The 18,266-nt window shown below is 33.7% G+C and overlaps 1 protein-coding gene across 2 annotated transcripts in view; it reads left to right on the forward strand.

Moving 5' to 3' along the window:
* The first annotated feature begins 169 nt into the window (after positions 1-169).
* Positions 170-18,266, forward strand: part of LOC125663671 (inactive peptidyl-prolyl cis-trans isomerase FKBP6-like) — a 41,638-nt gene continuing 23,541 nt past the window's right edge. Inside the window, exons 1-3 of one of the 2 annotated variants that reach the window (XM_048895981.2) lie at positions 170-281; positions 14,599-14,719; positions 16,817-17,038. In XM_048895981.2, coding sequence (XP_048751938.2) covers positions 267-281; positions 14,599-14,719; positions 16,817-17,038 — 358 coding nt within the window. In that variant the 5' untranslated portion in view covers positions 170-266. Of the gene's footprint in view, positions 282-11,731; positions 12,141-14,598; positions 14,720-16,816; positions 17,039-18,266 lie in introns of those variants that run through there. The other variant, XM_048895983.2, reaches the window with a different exon arrangement.

Raw genomic sequence — 18,266 nt, forward strand, 5'->3', positions numbered from 1 at the left:
TTAAGACAAAGCACATAGATTAAAAATATATATATCTTAATTAACGTCGTTCATAAAGTTCTTCAGATGGGCTATACTGACTATTTTTATTAATATGACCCCAAAAATACCAAAGACTATATTGATATGATAGTATTTAGCCTATTTCTTTTTAGGCCCTTTGGGGTCTTTTTGGTTGAGTTGACGTGCCGACCAGAATTTGCAGAACAGCGTGCAGTGTGTCGACGAAGTTTCCAGTGTATACATTTGAATTGAAAGCATTCTCAATGGAAGACTTTGAGGTAAGTATTTTAAAACATATAGAAAGGAAATTATTTGACTTTAGACTGTATGTATAATGCATCAAGACTGATAGTACAAGTGAAAGCTTGCAGCTCAGGAGTCAACAGTTGTTTGACTGAGTGACTCTGAGTAAACCAGGGCCGGGATGTATCTGTAAAGTGGTTTGTAGGCCAATGGCCCAAGAAGGCATAGTGGACCACGGGTATGGGAACCGTCCTAGTCCCTCCTCCGAGTAAATTTTGTTTCTGAATCCTTACATTTAAAATAAGCAAAATAATAATTAAAAACTTCAATCAAGTTTTAAACTTAAATTTATTTCATTCATCTAGTGAAAATCAAAATCCTGATATCCATTACTTTTTGAAAAATTGAAAAAAGATCTTTTTTGAAGTTCTGCCAGTGGCAATAAAATTCTGGGTTGTGTCTTCAGAGTGCGAAGACATTTAAGGAGGAGGAATGTACAGCGGTCAGACTAGCTGCAATAATGTAGCCCTATCCAATTTTTTTTTATTCTGACGTTTTCGGGATAGGGCTACAATTCCATAGGATCTCCGTAATGGTGCAAAATAATTTTATGAATAACCGATAATAAACTCTGTGTATTAGTCCCAAATGTTGTTTACACCAATAGGAGTACCAACTTTGTGCTTGGGCATGTCTAATAAAGGTGTTTTTCATTAAATACAATGTACAGCATGCAAAATTCTTCATCTGCTCCGCCATGCTTGTTATCGCGAGATCTCGTAGGTGGATCTAATGAAAAACCTAAACATTGACAATCAGCGTGAAAATGTAGTTACTCGAGCCACTTCGACAAAGAAAGGAAAATCATATTGTTGCAGAAAGAATTTACACTCTGTTGTTCGGTTTTTAACTTGATATTAAATTCAAACCTTTTCTTTTTTTTTTTTTTTTTTTTTTAATATATTATTCATTTATTTCCCAGAGCCTACTCTATAACAATTTTAAAATAACTAACTAATATAATAGGGCAGCTGCCAGGGATGGGGCCCTGACTAAGCTCCCTCAATATATAACAAAGTTTTTACTAAAGTACCACGCAGGGTACATATTAACTAATTTAGATGTACATTCATTGAATACATAAATTTCATTGCATGTCAGAGTAATATTGTCATAGTTGACATTTAAATATATAGGTTATACAATATTCATATTGTATGATGATCAATGTAACAATGAGTTAGTAAATTACAACAATGCCATAATGTTAAATATAATAAAGCTAGGGATTTTCTTAAAACATAATACCACTCATGCTGCCTCAGGGTCCACACACACACAAACTAGAGTCCAGAGATGACCCTAGGGCAGCCTAGCCGGGAGACCATTTTCTCCCAGTAGAGGTGGATTTATATCATACGTAAAACTACATTTACATAATTAAATACATGTTGTACGTGAACATATCGATTACAAATAAATACAGACATATGAATAGTAAGAAATATATGTATATTAATTAAAAGTATGTTACAATACTGTTAATGTCTCACACATTGATTTAATTTTATTAAAGTTTATCCGAAATTCCTAATATAATGTCTATATAATTCGAGTTATGAGTGTTACATTTCTTAAGTACTTTATGATATGTTAGCAATTCATATTTTATATGTTGTTTAACTCTTTCTTGTGTTTCATTTTTGCTCTTGAGTCTACATAACATTTTGAATTTGTATATACGATAAGCAATGAAAGAAATTAAAATATTAAGAACTGATATTTTGTCATTTGTTTCCTGATAGAAGCCAATAACAATATGTTTCCAGCTAATTTCAAATTTTAATGAGGAACTTATCAAATTCCAAATATCTTTGACATTTGAACAATCAAATATTAAATGTTTACAATTTTCTGTTTCATTTGGACATGAGTTGCATTTACTGCTTATATCTTGGCAGCATTTACTTAAGAATAAATTATTGCTGAGCAAGTTGTTCAGAAGTTTATAGTTGAACTCTGCAACCTTTTTATCAAAAATATTTGCAATTTTATGTCTATATATTTTTACCCATGATGATTTACACTGAATATGAAATTCTCTTTCATAGAATGACTGATAAATAGGTGTACGTGATTTTTTATTGCATAAAATTTTGTAAAAATTTTTTGAAATACCTTTGCTTAAATTTAATAGTTTGTTACCGTACTGAAAGCGAGGGATTATTGAAGAGTTTGTGATAAATGGAACAATTGAAAGATCATATTTGTTTATAAATTCTCTAAAGACTGAATATAAAATCTTATATTGGCAAATCCAATTACTTTTGTATTTTAAATTATCAAGAAACCATTTAGCAGGTTTTAGACCACTTGAGTCACATATATCTTTGACATAGAGCAGATTACTTTTAATCCAATCAGGGAAATATAGTGTCTTACCTTTATATGTGAATAATTTATTATTCCATATTGGTTGTTGTAAGAATTCTGTAGCTGATAAATGCATTTGTCTCTGTTTACATTTATTGTAACATATAAAAAGGACTAAAGCCAGAAATCATGAAAAATGGCCCTGTTTCCAAAATTTAAAATCTTTTGGGGGTCAAAAGGCTACAAAATTTGCTTTCTAAATCAATTAATTTTATCCGATTTCCTCTACGCATTTTCTTTCTACGGGCTTCTAAATATAGCAATGAAATGAATGCATTTACATTGTAACGTCATTTTGACGTCGTTATTTTGCTAAGGTAGTTAATTAACGAAGTCAATATTTACTCGAATGGAGTAAAGGAGAAAAAACTGTATCATTTAATATTATTAAGTTCTTCATTAAATTTCCTCGTGGATTTTCAGATACAATGAGTATTCATTTTGATAATAAATATGACATTGTATGGAAAAAGCATTGTGTTTTGCATGTAAGCTTGTGAAATGCAATGAGGATGCCAGTGTTGTATCGTTCATATTCAGTTGATATGTTGACATTCTCACAAAGATTCCACAAGGGTGTTGTAATCATTAGCGGATTTACGGGGGAGGGGCAATGCTTTCCTAAGAAAAAAAAATTAATGCAATTCAAGAACAAAAATATGAGTAACATAAAATTAGATAACTAATGAATATCATGTTTAAAAAAAATATTATCACAAACCTGTTATTTTATCGAATCACACTGTTTATATACATGCCAGTTTAAGTTTCAATTGGACAAGTATAGTTACATGTAAACATTCATCAGAACATAAAACTTAGGGATGTCAATTTTACTCGGACGCTTTAGTCGAGCGATAGTCAAGCACACAGTCAAAAAACAGACTGATATGGTACAAGTGTACCTAATTCATGCATGAGTCATACCTCGGTGCACCTTGATAGCCAAGTACACGGCAGGGGACGAAAGGCTGTCGATAACCGTAATTAATCCACCACGATAATTTTTATTTGATACGGAAATGCTGTACAAGCAACAATTAAAATGTACGTGTACTCAGGCATAAAAAGAATCATGTAAACATATGTATAAGGGTTTTTTTCCAATGCATGTACAATATATTCTTGTTCAAAACCAAAAATAATTTGGTCGACAAATATTGGACGAAAGCCTATTTCTAAGTTTTGTCTCCCAATTGTCCAGTCGATGAAAAAAATTTTCTCTGAAGGCACGAACAAAAACTCACCAGCTAGGAATGCCATCAAATAATTGGATTAATGCCATCAGGGTACGAGTTTTCGGAGAGGTAAAGTTTTAATTCACAGTCGCGAACATTCTCCCCCTTTTCGGGAGATATAGCTGTAAGGATTTATGAACATTATTTAAAAAAGCTATTCTAACAAGTACTCGACTGTGAAAAATAGTCCATGATCGGTATGACCGAGTGATTGTCGAATACTCGATGACATCTCTAATAAAAATATTTGAAAAGTATCAAGTGAGCTTCAAAAGATGATAAACTCACAAGTGCTAGAATATGTATATCGGTCAATTAAGAGAAAACATCAATACTGACGAAAGGTGTGCATAATGAATTAATAAAAGAAGAGTGTAGCCGTGTTCATTAAAACTCTAGCCCAACTCGCTGAAACTCCTGAATTGTAGAAAATTTTTAGGCACTTTCTTGGTAAATAAATTGCTTAGGTTTTTAAAATCTATGATGTGAGTTTTTCTGCATTTGAGTCCGATTTGTGTTTGTCATTCAATCGTTACAATATCTCTCTGTTTGAAATTCACCCTGGTGATTATGCCTTCAATTACTGGCTAGAACAAAATTCATGATGACATTAGGCTACATTGATACAGTATAGATAGTGTCTCGGAAAAGTTTTTGTGAACTTCAAGACTGATGTTGATATCAATTTATTTTTCATGAAGAGATTGAATCTCGGTACATAACGATTCTGCTAAAAACATTAACATATGCATGAAAGGCGAATATAACGAACAGTGATCAATCTCATAACTCCTATAAGCAATACTAAATAGAGTTATGCAAACACGGACCCTGAATGTACCAGAGGTGGGATCAGGTGCCCAGGAGGAGTAAGCACCCCCTGTCGACCGGTCACAACCGCCGTGAGCCCCATATCTTGATCGAGCAAATGCATATATCCCCGATTAACACTTTATCTGATGTCAAATTGAGAATTATATAAACCAATTATTTTTCCTATATACTTCTACCTTTCGGTATATAAATACAGATGTCACCCATCTGTCATTGAAAAAAGATGCTAGACACAAAGAGCCAGTAGCATTATGAAACAGGGTTGGATGAAGTTTAGAAAATATGTTGTGTATTATAAAATTAGATTAGTACCAACAATACTATCAATAACTTTTACGCCCGATGTCATTTATATGAAAATACAATAAAAATGATAATCGTAATAATAATGATAATAAAAGAAATTATCGGCTTTCATTACTGTACTCATTTTAAAGTTCATATCCCCATGCCTTTGAATTATTTCTGTTGTTTATTTTCCATTTAAATATGCTACTAACACATCTTTATTATTTATCGGGGATGCATTCATGTATTCATGTTTAATATACTTTATAATATATTCATGTTTATTAACAATTCGCTCATTCATCTATTTACTCCTGTTTTTTTCTTCTTCTTCTATTATTATCCGTATGTTTTTATTTAGTCAAATTATTTATCTTCTTGTGTGTTTATATTTATTTGATATGTCAGGGACAGATCCAGGATTTTTTTTTAAAAGGAGGGGGGGGGGGTCTACCATTAGTTTTGATTTTCAAGGGTGGGGTCACCTTCAAAATGTGTTATTCGTACTTTTTAAAGCACAATTTTCTGACGAAAGCAAGAGGTCCAACCGGGCCCCGAGACCCCCCCCCCCCCTTTGTATTTATTTTATCTACAGTATTTATACTATTCATTTGTCTACTGTGTGTTTATTTCTTTTTATCTACTAGATAGCTATTGTTCTTGTGTATGTACTTATACCCTTGTATTTTTAATTATCCACATTTATGATTTATCTATATGTTTATTCAGTTTAAATTAATTTATTCATTTTTACCGCATATCATTTTAGTTTTGAAATATGTATTTGTAATTCAATGATTTAATTGCTTTTCATTTCTAATAACACCATTCCCTACTAGGAATTTATCCTTGAAAAACTAGTTGTGATGGTATTAGCCTATAGATTTGCTTAAAAATTCCTCATAGGGCACCCCATTAAGAAACTTGAAAGAGTTGTCTCCCGTCAGATTTTCCCATGGTTACAGTAAACTACAAGGTTTAAATTCCTACCATTTAAAACAATATTTTAATCAAATAATTATATTTTAGCTAAAATAAAGCATTGTTTACAATACATGTATTGTTTTAATGAGAGCAAGCCCCAATCGTAACAACTCGGCCATTCCGTAACCGACAGGCCGAGCGTGTTCCGATTGGAGCAAACCCCCGTGAGCCTAAACTCCATTGTTATAAAGAGCTGACTAATTTCGTCAGCTTGACAGGCGACGTCATTCCTTATGCAGGAACTGAGGAACAAAGATTTTGGAAAGTGTTCACTAGGCCTAGTGCGTATGTTTACTTAGGAAACCTTAAGTGAAGTACATGAAATTGCTTAATCCATCTAATATTAGAAAAAATACCATAGCAAAGTCTCATAATTTCACAGCTTTGAAACCAGTATATCTATATGGATCTATTTTTATCGCATTGGAAATTCCCTATCTTCGATCACCGTAACCCGAGTGAGATTCGATAAATAATGTGATAATCAACATTAACATTGAATTCATTACTGTTTGATTCGAAACATGACAAAACACATTTAAACTATCAAATTTCTTGCCCAATTTAACCACTTAAAACGGTAATCCGGAAAATTCTAGGCAAGTTTCAAGAATTCAAAATCATCAAATAAAATATGGCGCCGCACGTAAACCAACACGAAACTAATACACAATATTTCTCAGATAACGATATAACCGTATATAAAATATCATCGTGGTTCAAGAGTGGCGCCCATAAAAATTTATTAAATAAAGTTTAGAATTTCTATAAAAAATAGGTATTTTTGACATACCGCATCCGGTTTCAATGCATATAATTACGCTCGTGCTGTTTCCTGCACATAACTCGATATGGAAATTAATAGTATAATTTCTAATTAAAGTCTGGCCTAAGATTTCTTCTATAAATATAAAGTTTTGTTTTCAAAGATTGACAGGGCCAAATCATGCAATTTTGGCTTTAGTCCTTTGTTGATAGAAAATTGGAAAGTTTTTGATTAAGCCATAATTTTTCAAATCTGTTTCATTGGTAATTAGAATATATTTAAAGTAAATATTATTTTTCAGACATAAGGATTCTACATATGACTTTAATTTTCCCTTTGAATTTAGTAATTTTTCAACCCAAGATGCTTTTATTGACATTAATTTTGACTCAACGTCTATCACACCAATACCTCCTTCATTAATGCTACGTATTAAAGTATTTCGTTTTATACGATCTGTTTTATTCCATAGGAACTTAAATATAAGTCTATTTATTGTTTTTATTTCTTCATTGCATGGTAAAGAGAGAACAGAGATTCTATATAAAATCTTAGATAGAGCTAACGTGTTGATCACGCAAGTTTTTCCAAAAAGAGTGAGGTTTCTTGTTTTCCAAGCCTCAAAAAGTTTTTCCATGTCTTTTATACAATTCAAAATATTATTTTTATAACAAAGTGTTTTATCATGACCGATGTAGATTCCTAAAGTTTTTACACAAGAGGAATTTATATTTATTCCACAAATATTATCCGTATAATTATGTTTTAGGTTTCCCATTAAGATACTTTCCGATTTGGATGTGTTAAGAATCATTCCCGAAACGGAACTAAATTTATTTATGATATCTAGAGCATTATTCATTGAGACTTCATCTTTTAAAGGGAGTGTACAGTCATCTGCATGTTGGACAATTCTAATTTCATTATCTTTGTCATTATTAACCATGTTAATACCTTTGATGCTATTGCTTTTTCTAATCTGAATTGCAAGAATTTCAGTAACAAACAAAAATATTATAGCAGAAATGGGACACCCCTGACGGATGCCCCGGGACATTTTACAGGTTTTTGATATCCACCCATTATTTTTCATTCTGAATAAAGGCTCTGTATATAAAATGTTCAGCCACTTTAAGAAATTAATACCGAAATTAAAGGATTTAAGTGCTTTAAACATAAAATTCCATTCCACTGAATCAAAAGCTTTTTGAAAATCAAGAAATAATAATATTCCGTCCTCATTACAATTTTCACAATATTCAAAGATATCAGCTATTATTCTTGCGTTTAATCCTATAAATCTACCTTTAATATATGCAGACTGGTCATTTGATATTAAATTATTAATTACTTTTTGTAATCGTCTTGCAAAAGTAAATGCGATGATTTTGTAGTCAGTGTTAGTCAAACTAATTGGTCTGTAATTTTCTAGCAAATTTTTATCTCCTTTTTTGTATATAATGGATAAAACTGACAATCTCTGAGAAAGTGGTAATTTATTATCATCAAAGGATTTTTGAATGGTAGAAAAGAAATGTTTTTTAAGTTTAGGCCAAAACATTTTATAAAACTCACTTGGTAGTCCATCAAGACCAGGGCTTTTATTATTTTTCATTGCAGAAAGTGCATCTGAAAACTCTTGTAATGTTGGGAATAGTTCAAGTATTTGTCTATCATTTTCATTCAGGATATTTTCAACACTTACTTTGGAAAAATATTCTTCTATCTTATTTTCTTCAATATCGTAAGATTTATAAAGATTTTCATAAAAAACACTCATTTTGCGTAATATTTCATCGTTATCAGTAGTTAAAGTATCATCTTCATTTCTTAGCTGTTTAATAGTATTGCATGTTTGCCTTTGATTCTCCAATCTTAAAAAGTATGAAGTATTTTTTTCACCCTTTTCTACCCAATTTGCCCTTGATCTTATTTGCGCTCCCTTTGATTTCTCATTTATGAGGTTTGATAAAGATTCCTCTAAGAAACGTTTTCTGTTCATATCAATTTCACTAGAGTGTAATATTTCAATTTCATTTAGTTCATTTTCAGCTTCTTTAATTTTTAGATTATATGATTTTCTGATTCGTTTAGAAAAGTTTATACAAAATGTTTTAATTGAGGTTTTTAATTTTTCCCAATGTGTATGTGAGTCATCATCACTATCTTGAAAGTTTTCCAAAAATGAGTTCATCGAATTTATAAATTCTTTATTTTCAAGTAGAGATGTATTAAATTTCCAATACCCTGGCCCACGTATGTTACCTGATATATCTAATGTAAGTTTTAAACACATGTGATCAGACATTCTAATACCATTTGAGTGAGAGCCTGGAACTCTCCTCACAGTTACATTATTTGGTATAAAACATAGGTTAGAAGATATGAAAATGTAGTCGATTCTAGAGGTTGGTATATTGTCACCATTGCACCATGTAAAACCTTCTTTATTATACAGTGATCTCCATACATCACTTAATTCAAAACTATTAATAAACTGTTTGAGTGTATATAAACTCTTATCTGCACTATTTTCATTGTCTAACTCACAATTAAAATCCCCTCCTATGACAAAATTTTCTTTGTTAATTGTATATTGATTACACCATGTTGAAATTCTTTTTTAAAAAGCATTTCTTTCTTTTATCTGATTTGGTGCATAAATATTAACAAAAGTGAAAACATTTTCTTCAAATTTTAGATTAACAAGAAGTCTCCTACCATCATTCGATCTATGTACATTTAAAATTTCAACAGGTAATTGTTTTCTAAACAGTATTGATACTCCTCTGCTATATTGAGAATCTGAAAAACTATGAATACTTTTTCCATGCCATCTTGAGTTGTAAATATGTTCATTTTTTTCTATGAAATGTGTCTCTTGAATAAAGATTATATCAGCGTTTATATCATTTAACCATGTAAATAGTTTAACCCTTTTTTCATAAGTGTTTAAACCTCTGCAGTTAATTGAACGAATTGACAAATTTTTCATTTCTAGTATGTCAGATACAAAGAGAGATAACTCTTACATCCAGTTACGATTTTTTACCACGCTGAGAAGCCGGGGCACTTGGTGTTTGGGTGCTTAGATTACGGCCGATCTTTCTGTTCTTGATTAGGTCCATGAATATTTTGCCGAGAGTGTTTTTCCCTGGCCATTTCCTCTGTGTGGTGTGAAGAGTGCCTGCTTTGTCCAAGCCTGACCCCCAATAGTCATCATACACGGCTTCGACGATGGTGCTCTGCTTTCCGATTTTTAATAGTTGTTCTTTAAGTTCACTGCATTGATTGATTTTTTTTTCAATGATTTCACGCATCACCACATCTTTTGTGTCTTCCCACTGGTCTGTCGTGGTCACTTGTTTTCCGATCCATTTTGCCTCAAGTGGGGTGGCAGCTTCTCTAATGCTCGTAGCTCGCAGCATGTCTCCAGACCTCATAGCCTTCGCATATTGAAATGCGTGTTCGGAAGTAGGGTGATTGAATCCAAAAATATCTATCTCACACTCATAAAAATTAGATAGAGGGTCATCTTTTCCGCCAAAAGTAATCACATCCTTCTGTCGGTTTTCATGATGTCTACAATCCTCGGACCCCGGCTTGTGTCCAGATTCATGACAAACTTTACAGCAGGATTCGTATTCGCATTGATGCCTCATATGGTCGTCTCCCCAGCAGTTGGTACAACGCAAATTTCTCTCTCGTTTTGGTTGGCCATGATGAAATATAGAGCACTTTAATCCAGCACAAAAACTTGATTTTGGTAGGAATTTGCCATCAGGGAAGGGTCGCATGTATGCGAAGTGGTTTCCGTTGAGTATGTCCGTCATTTTCCTAGTGGACGGATTTCGTATTTTCTCATACTTGATTTCTGACGTGAGCTTAGCGCCTAGTTTGGTTAACATGTCAGTAACACATTTGTCATCAACAGATAAAGGGACTCCTCGGATTGTCACTCGGAGTATATCCTCGTCGGGCTTCTCGGTACCCGCGGAAAACGGATTATTTTCAAACACATTGATCGTTCTCTGTTGAAGTTCAAATCCCTCTGCCACTAACACCTGTCTGCTTTCTCTAGAATTTAGATATATGCGCCAAAGGTCGCGATCAAGTTGGATGCATTTTATATCATTTACTTTCTTCTGAACTGCCGTAAGCAAGTCAAAGTCTGTTATTCTTGAGGTTTTGTTGCTTTGAAAGTCACTGTTACGCAGATAAACCGGTTTTATCATTTGTTGATTTGTCATTGTGGATATGTTAGAATTTCCTGAGCAGTTTTCACCGAAGGTATCGGCACAAAGAAAATGCACAAAAAACTCCAAATTAAAATAAGGAGAAATCCAAATGTCATCAGAAATTATTAAATTGCACAATATATATACACTATGAACATTTGCGACCAAAAACTGGCATTAAATCCAGGAAAAAATTGTCAAAAAGACGGAGCGTCACTAAAAGCGTGTTGCCTTTTCGCTCGTCACGTGACCCCTAGTCAATTCAAACCTTTTCAATACCGACGAAATAGCTTTCGCCTCCATACTTGTCCATTGATGTAAATACTACCTTATATGGCATATGCAAATGACTTGACAATCGGAAGTTTATACTTCAGTACATCAAACATGGCGCACAAATATGAATCGAGAAATTGGAATTTATCGAAATTGTTGAAAACGATAGAATAGAGCCTCACAAATCTTAAGTTACAGGTTGTAAATTTATATATTGACTAAGAAACATAGAATATCATTTTATTTACGTAAAGAAAGTCAGGAAATGTTTAGAATGAGCGCAAATGTTGCGGGAGTGAATCACTCCCGCATTTGCACCATTACGGAGATCCTAAGGAGTTGTAGCCCTCTCCCTAAAAAAAAAAAAAAAAAATCAGAGAGGGCTACATTATTGCAGCTACGGTCAGACCAGTGGGTTCGATTGCCGGTGGCCAGTCAGCTCAGTTGGTAGAGCATTATTCTCTTTAGAGAAGTCGAAAGGCATAGCCTTCATCAACTTCTCTTCGCAAGCATTCATGTTTTGATTCTGGAAAACGTGTAAATGCCGGAGTCGGTAATGGTTTATGCTTCGACCGACGTTTCGACTCAGATGTGCCTGGATTTACGCAATAGGCAAGTTGTTTTCAAACATTTAACAGTAACGCACAAAACTGTCACAAGGAAATCAACACTTACTTGCTTTTAATCCATTTTCAACATGTCCCCTGTCCCGGGTTTACGTTAACTGGTCTTGGGAGCTGTCACAATGGGGACCAGTTAAGAGAAAAGCAGGCTGACGTAATCAGAGTTGTGATTTAAACCCGGGACAGGGACATGTTGAAAATGGATTAAAAGCAAGTAAGTTTTTATTTCCTTGTGACAGTTTTGTGCATTGCTGTTAAATGTTTGAAAACAACTTGTTTAGTGCGTAAATTCAGGCACATCCGAGTCGAAACGTCGGTCGAAGCATTAACCGTCACCGACTCCGGCATTTACACGTTTTCCAGAATCAAAACATGAATGCTTGCGAAGAGAAGTCAATGAAGGCTATGCCTCTCAACTTCTCTAAAGAGAATAGTAGAGCATCTGACTAGAGAGTAGATATTCAGAGGGCCTGGGTTTGAATCCCAGTCTGATCTGTTGCATTTTCTCCCAGTAACATTTGGTGCTGTAGACCAGCCCTGGATTTGCAGGTGAAATTATTAAAATCCTGCCAGGGGCAAAAAGAATCTGGGTTGATGTCTTCAAGTGTGAAGACATTTAAGGAGGAATGTAGTGGTCAGTCAGGTTCGATCACCGGTGGCCAAATAGCTGTAAGTAGAGCACCTGACTAGAGATTCAGGGGCCCCAGGTTCGAATCCCAGTCTGGTCTGTTGCATTTTCTCCCTTCCTGTTACAAGTGTAATGGTGAAACAGTTGAGAGTTATGCCCCTTTGTTAAATGATGTATCTCCCTTTGACTGTAATTAAATCAGTGTAAATATTGTAATTGATGTGTGTATTGATTAAATAGAGTTAACAAGAATTGATATTATAAAAAAAAAAGACAAACAAAAATAGATATACATGTTGTGAATAGTCAGGAAGATCTTACAGCCTGTTGATACGGACATACAGAGACATATATATAGGGAGCAGACACTTGTAAATGTTGTTGATGGAAATTGATGGTATTCCCATGTAAGGTAAATACTATAACAAATTGTTCCAGTGTCAGGACATGTTTGGCATTGTGGTTTAATAAATTCTGATAATCGACAGAGCATAGTAGGCAAGTGGCTTACTGATAAATTGTGTATGCAAGTGGCAAGCACAAGTTGTTGCAGGCAAGTGGCATATGCAACTGGCAAAGGAAAGTGACCATAAACAGGTGGCATAAACAAGTGGCAAGTGCCAGTTGTGCATAGGGGTTAAACACCATGCAGGTGTAAAGAATATTTGTATACATTGTAACTTGTTGTACCTCTTGTGTTTAGATAAACACCAGATAGGTGAAATTTACTATATCGATCATTGTTCATTAAAACTCGGGTGAACCGGGTACGAGCCTAGACACTCTGTAAACACCCGGCACGTTACAATAGATTATGGTAATGAATATATTGTGTATATATGCATATGTACTACTTTCAAGGGTCCATTTTTTAGTTCATCTGAGTCACTCGGGTGACCTATTGTTATCTGTTTTAAAATTTGAGCACAGTCCTATGTCGTTTTGTTGTTCGTTATGTGTCGGTCGTTTCAGCTTCTGCTCTGGAACAGCTGAACAGATTTCAACCAATATTGGTATAGAACATCTGTAGGTGAAAGTGAATAAAAAAAATTTGAATTTCATGGACTATGCCTCCATGAGGAATGTGGTTAAAACTATACAAATTAATGCAGTCTGAGAATTTAACAGTAGACCGATAGACCGCGGCTATGCCAAATGAGGTCTGGCCATGCCATGTGCAAGTAAGATATCCCGAATTGTCTATGCCAAATTCTAAGAAACAAAGGAATAATTATGATACGTGTGTGATATAAATGCACTTAAAATAAATATTTTCCCTTACAATCGTCGAAATCTATTTTTGTAACCTGGATTTCCCTCCGTTAATTTTAGAGTATACGACTTAAACGTCTATTAAAGCGGTTTGAAGATGTTGACTAGTGCTCTAGACAAATATTTTAACATACGATTCGTATGTCTTTAAATGTGGATGCTATTTTTTTTTATCAGCATTGATGAATTTTATTGGGATTGATTTTTAAACCAAAATTTTCCTCAATAATATAACTAGAGTTATCCTATTTTTTCTTTATTTCCCAAATATTCAAGTATTGCAAGAATGTCAAAACAAAATAATATACGTTCGACTTAGCAAAAATAATTTTGAGGTGAAGGTCAAACAAACGGCATGAATGTGATTCTGCAGTTAAAGTATTTTCTGGACAGTGATTATGATTATGATGAGCAAAAGAAAAAAGAAAACGACAATACCAATAGATTAAATGTAGAATTGGAAATGGAGTATGAAGTTGAATAAAAAAAAACAAAGTTTGTTAAAAACTATTTTCTCTTGATATATGTGTTATTTTTGTCGTCAAATTTTGGCCAAATGCCAATGGTCTATGCCGCATCAAAAAGACATAGACCTATTGTCTATACCATGTAAAAAGTTATATTCTCAGACTGTTAATGTAATGTTAAAAAAAACATTTCTTCTTTACTCCTGGATTAAGGAGTCAAACTATTGATATGATAATACATTTGTAATAAGCAATGAATCCTTTAGAAAAACTGTGAAATTCATGTTTCTTTTATTACTCTTCAGACTGAAGACCCCTTAGTGCCATTGGTGGATCCAATTGATATCTCGGGTCTAAAGATCTCCAATGACAGAAGTGGTGTAGCCAGTCATGGAGTGGAGTTTGAGACCAGTGTTGATTTCAATGGTAATAGACAGGGTTTTAAAGTCCCTCCCTTCCAACAACCAAAGTTCACAGAATTTGACTTATAAAGTATAACATACTGAAGAGATGGTTGGTAAAACAGCAATAAAACTGATCTAGGGGAAACAATGTTGATAAAGAAAACCTAGACTTTTGAGTTTATATTTTTGGTTGCATATTATGCATCATATCAATGAAAGATGAAGGTAACGAACGGTGATCAATCTCATAACTCCAATAAACAATACAAAATAGATACATGTAGTTGGGCAAACACAGACCCCTGGACACACCAGAGGTGGGATCAGGTGCCTGGGTGTAGTAAGCATCATACCCCTGTCAACCGGTCAAAATGTCAGAATATGACACATGATTAAAGGTTTACATACATCAAAGTCTGAATGTGTAACTCATTATAATCCACAAGTATCAGTCATTCCAGAGGGTTTCAAATATTTACAGAACATTTGGCCCTCTAAAATTAAAATATTCATAGTACCAAAATTGAAATGGAAATTCACAGGACCAAATAACTACAAGATAATTATGATGCAAAACATCAAATCAGGTGCTAAAATTTTAGATATTCCAGGAAACACACAAAAAATGGTGATATGAAATATTCTATTTAAAATATGGAAACAATTTGATTTAAATACAATTGCCCACTTTTCAAAAAAGCATGAATACTATTATCAATAATCATGATTATTTATGTAAAAACACTTGTGTGGTGTATGAAATTATTGAAATATCATGAAAACATGTAAATGCACTAATGTAATATGGAAGTTTTAAGAGCATTATGATACACATTATTTGAAGAAAAACTATTAAAATGTTAGAAAAACAGGTATTTAGAAATTCAGTTGCAGTTAATATATCTGTCCATTAAATGAAAGTGAACATCATTTTACATGGTGAAAGAAAGTAAATTTTTAAGCATATAAAAAAAATTGTCAGCAGATTTTTTATGTGCTTTTAATAGGTTTTTATATGCCCGTCTATGACGAGAGGTACATGTATTATGATATATATGTCGTATCCAGCTATGAGTACTATGAGACCTAGAATCATCAAACTTTGTCAGCTGATGCATCTTGGGTAGAGGGTGGGTCGCACTTCAGAGTCGGGTCACTGTGACTTTTGATTTAGATGATGTGGCGAGATATGGCAAAACCTGTCCAACTCATAACTGAACAATTATTTGGTCTAGAATCATTAATCTTGGTCAGTTAATGCATCTAAGGTAGAGGGTGGGTTGCACCATGTATCCGGGTCAATGTGACCTTTAATTATGATGATGTGGCCATAAGTGGCATAACCCTTTATAGGTTTATGTAGATGTGAGTCAAAGAATCAATTTGTTAATTTAGAGAAGTTTTTCCGTTCCGTACATATTTTAATGTAAGTAAGGTGACTTGATGATTTCTTTAGGCATTCTTTCTTCTGGATTACTTAACAATCAGGTGATTTTGTTCATATGATATACTTACTGGTTTTAATGCCGAAGAGCATTATTGGTGTGTGACAGAGGGATGTAATCCGGATTACCAGAATAGGGGAAACAGGCACATAGCAATGTTTTTCGGAAGGGGGAAGGGGGCAGCCAGGGAAGATGTTTTAACTATATAATATTGTCTAGACTAAATATTCTTGACAAGGAAAGTGAAATAAAACATTAAGTAGAGATGTACAACTCTTTAACGTCTCATTATACATTACTTCAATAAAGTTTTTCCACAACCTTGTTTCGTGGAGGGGGCAGCGTACCATATATATTTTCCCTCAAAGAAAATTTTCCCCAAACTTTAATTTCTTATATCGTGAGAAGGATACATGGTCAGAGGTGGAAGGGATACATGGATTCAGTTTTTAACTTCGACCTTGCATTCTTACCACTCACTTCTGCCATAAAAAGTGGAGGGGTCCACCAAATTTATCTTTAATTGCATATATAAATAGCAGAAAATGGTGGTTGTTAAAGGGGGCAACCCCCTGCCCTTGATGGAGTGCCCATGTGTTTTCAGGCTCAGTACAAATGGATGTGAAATATTTCATTAAAATGTACTGTTCAACACTATTTTTCCCATTCTGCAGAACCTGAGGAGAAGGATATCAAATTCAAAGCTGAGGACATATACAACAACCGCTTCTTGCCTGATGATGATGGTGACAGCGATGAGGATGATGAAACATCTCCTTTTGAGAAAATGATCAAAAAGATGGAGGACATTTCACCCAATAAAGATGGTATGGTCTACAAGAAAATTCTAACTCAAGGAAGTGGAAATGTTGTACCTGAAGAAGCCATTGTTAGAAGTGAGTTGATGATTATTGAGAAAATCAAGAATTTTAACACTTGTGAATCAACATAGAATGTATATAAATTACTTCACAATGCATCAAATGTTATTCAATTTATTAATGCAAAGGCAAATTATTATTTGTTTTTTTTATTTTTAGATAAATCTATATATAAAATCAAATATGATCAATACCGTCTATGAAATTAGACACTGGCCCAAAGACCAAGTCCAGTGAAATTAGGGTTGGGTTTATAAAAATGTTACACAATATGTGTACATACAAGACCGTCAAACCTGTGCTTTTCATCAGTATCATGAGCTTTCTGTTCAAATGATATTATCATACTGCAATGCAATGATAGTGCACCATTGTTAAAATCAGGTGAATCGATCACGACAAAAGTTGCAAAACTGGTATTATTTACCAACATGCCCAAATTCTCGCATACTCTGGGTCTCGTGAGACTTTGAAAGGGGAAAGTAAAATTTAAATCAAGACGGAAAAAGTAGTCGCGATCTTGCGTATTAGAATCAATAATAAAGACGTGTTTCTATCACACTCAAATGATATTATCATATATTGATATAGAATGATGACTGTAATCAGAATCAATAGTACAGTGTAATATCTATTTGGGCCAGTGAATATCTATTTGATCTAGTGAACTGTCCAGATACAGAGGCCTGAATGACCAGTGCTTAAAAACTTTTCTGTTAAGACTGTCAATCTAAAGCCGATGACAGAGTGGCTAACTTTGGAAATTGAGAGACTTTAAAAGCTATGTTTACTTTTTATTTGTGCATATATACATTCCGAATGAAAGGAATTTTGACATTACATTAATGAAATGTACCAGACAACACAAATTAAATGCAACACATTTACATGCAACTTCAAACATTGTTGGGGCAGGAAAATTGAGTTCTCTGTTAACGATGTAGTTTGTTGGGGCAAGAAAATTTAGTTCTCTGTTAATGGTGTAGTTTGTTGGGGCAGGAAGATTGAGTTCTCTATTTAATAACGGTGTAGTTTGTAGGGGCAGGAAAATTGAGTTCTATGTTAACGATGTAGTTTGTAGGGGCAGAAAAATTGAGTTCTCCGTTAATGGTGTAGTTTAAGCAAGGTCTGCCTAATAATGTCTTAACTAGACTTGGCTTTCTGTAAAGCATAACATCTTCATAAACTTTTAGTCTTTCACAATGTCTCAGGATTTATATATGATGAGGAAAAATCTTGAAAT

Source organism: Ostrea edulis, chromosome 1, assembly GCF_947568905.1.
Source record: "Ostrea edulis chromosome 1, xbOstEdul1.1, whole genome shotgun sequence".
NCBI classification, from domain to species: domain Eukaryota; kingdom Metazoa; phylum Mollusca; class Bivalvia; order Ostreida; family Ostreidae; genus Ostrea; species Ostrea edulis.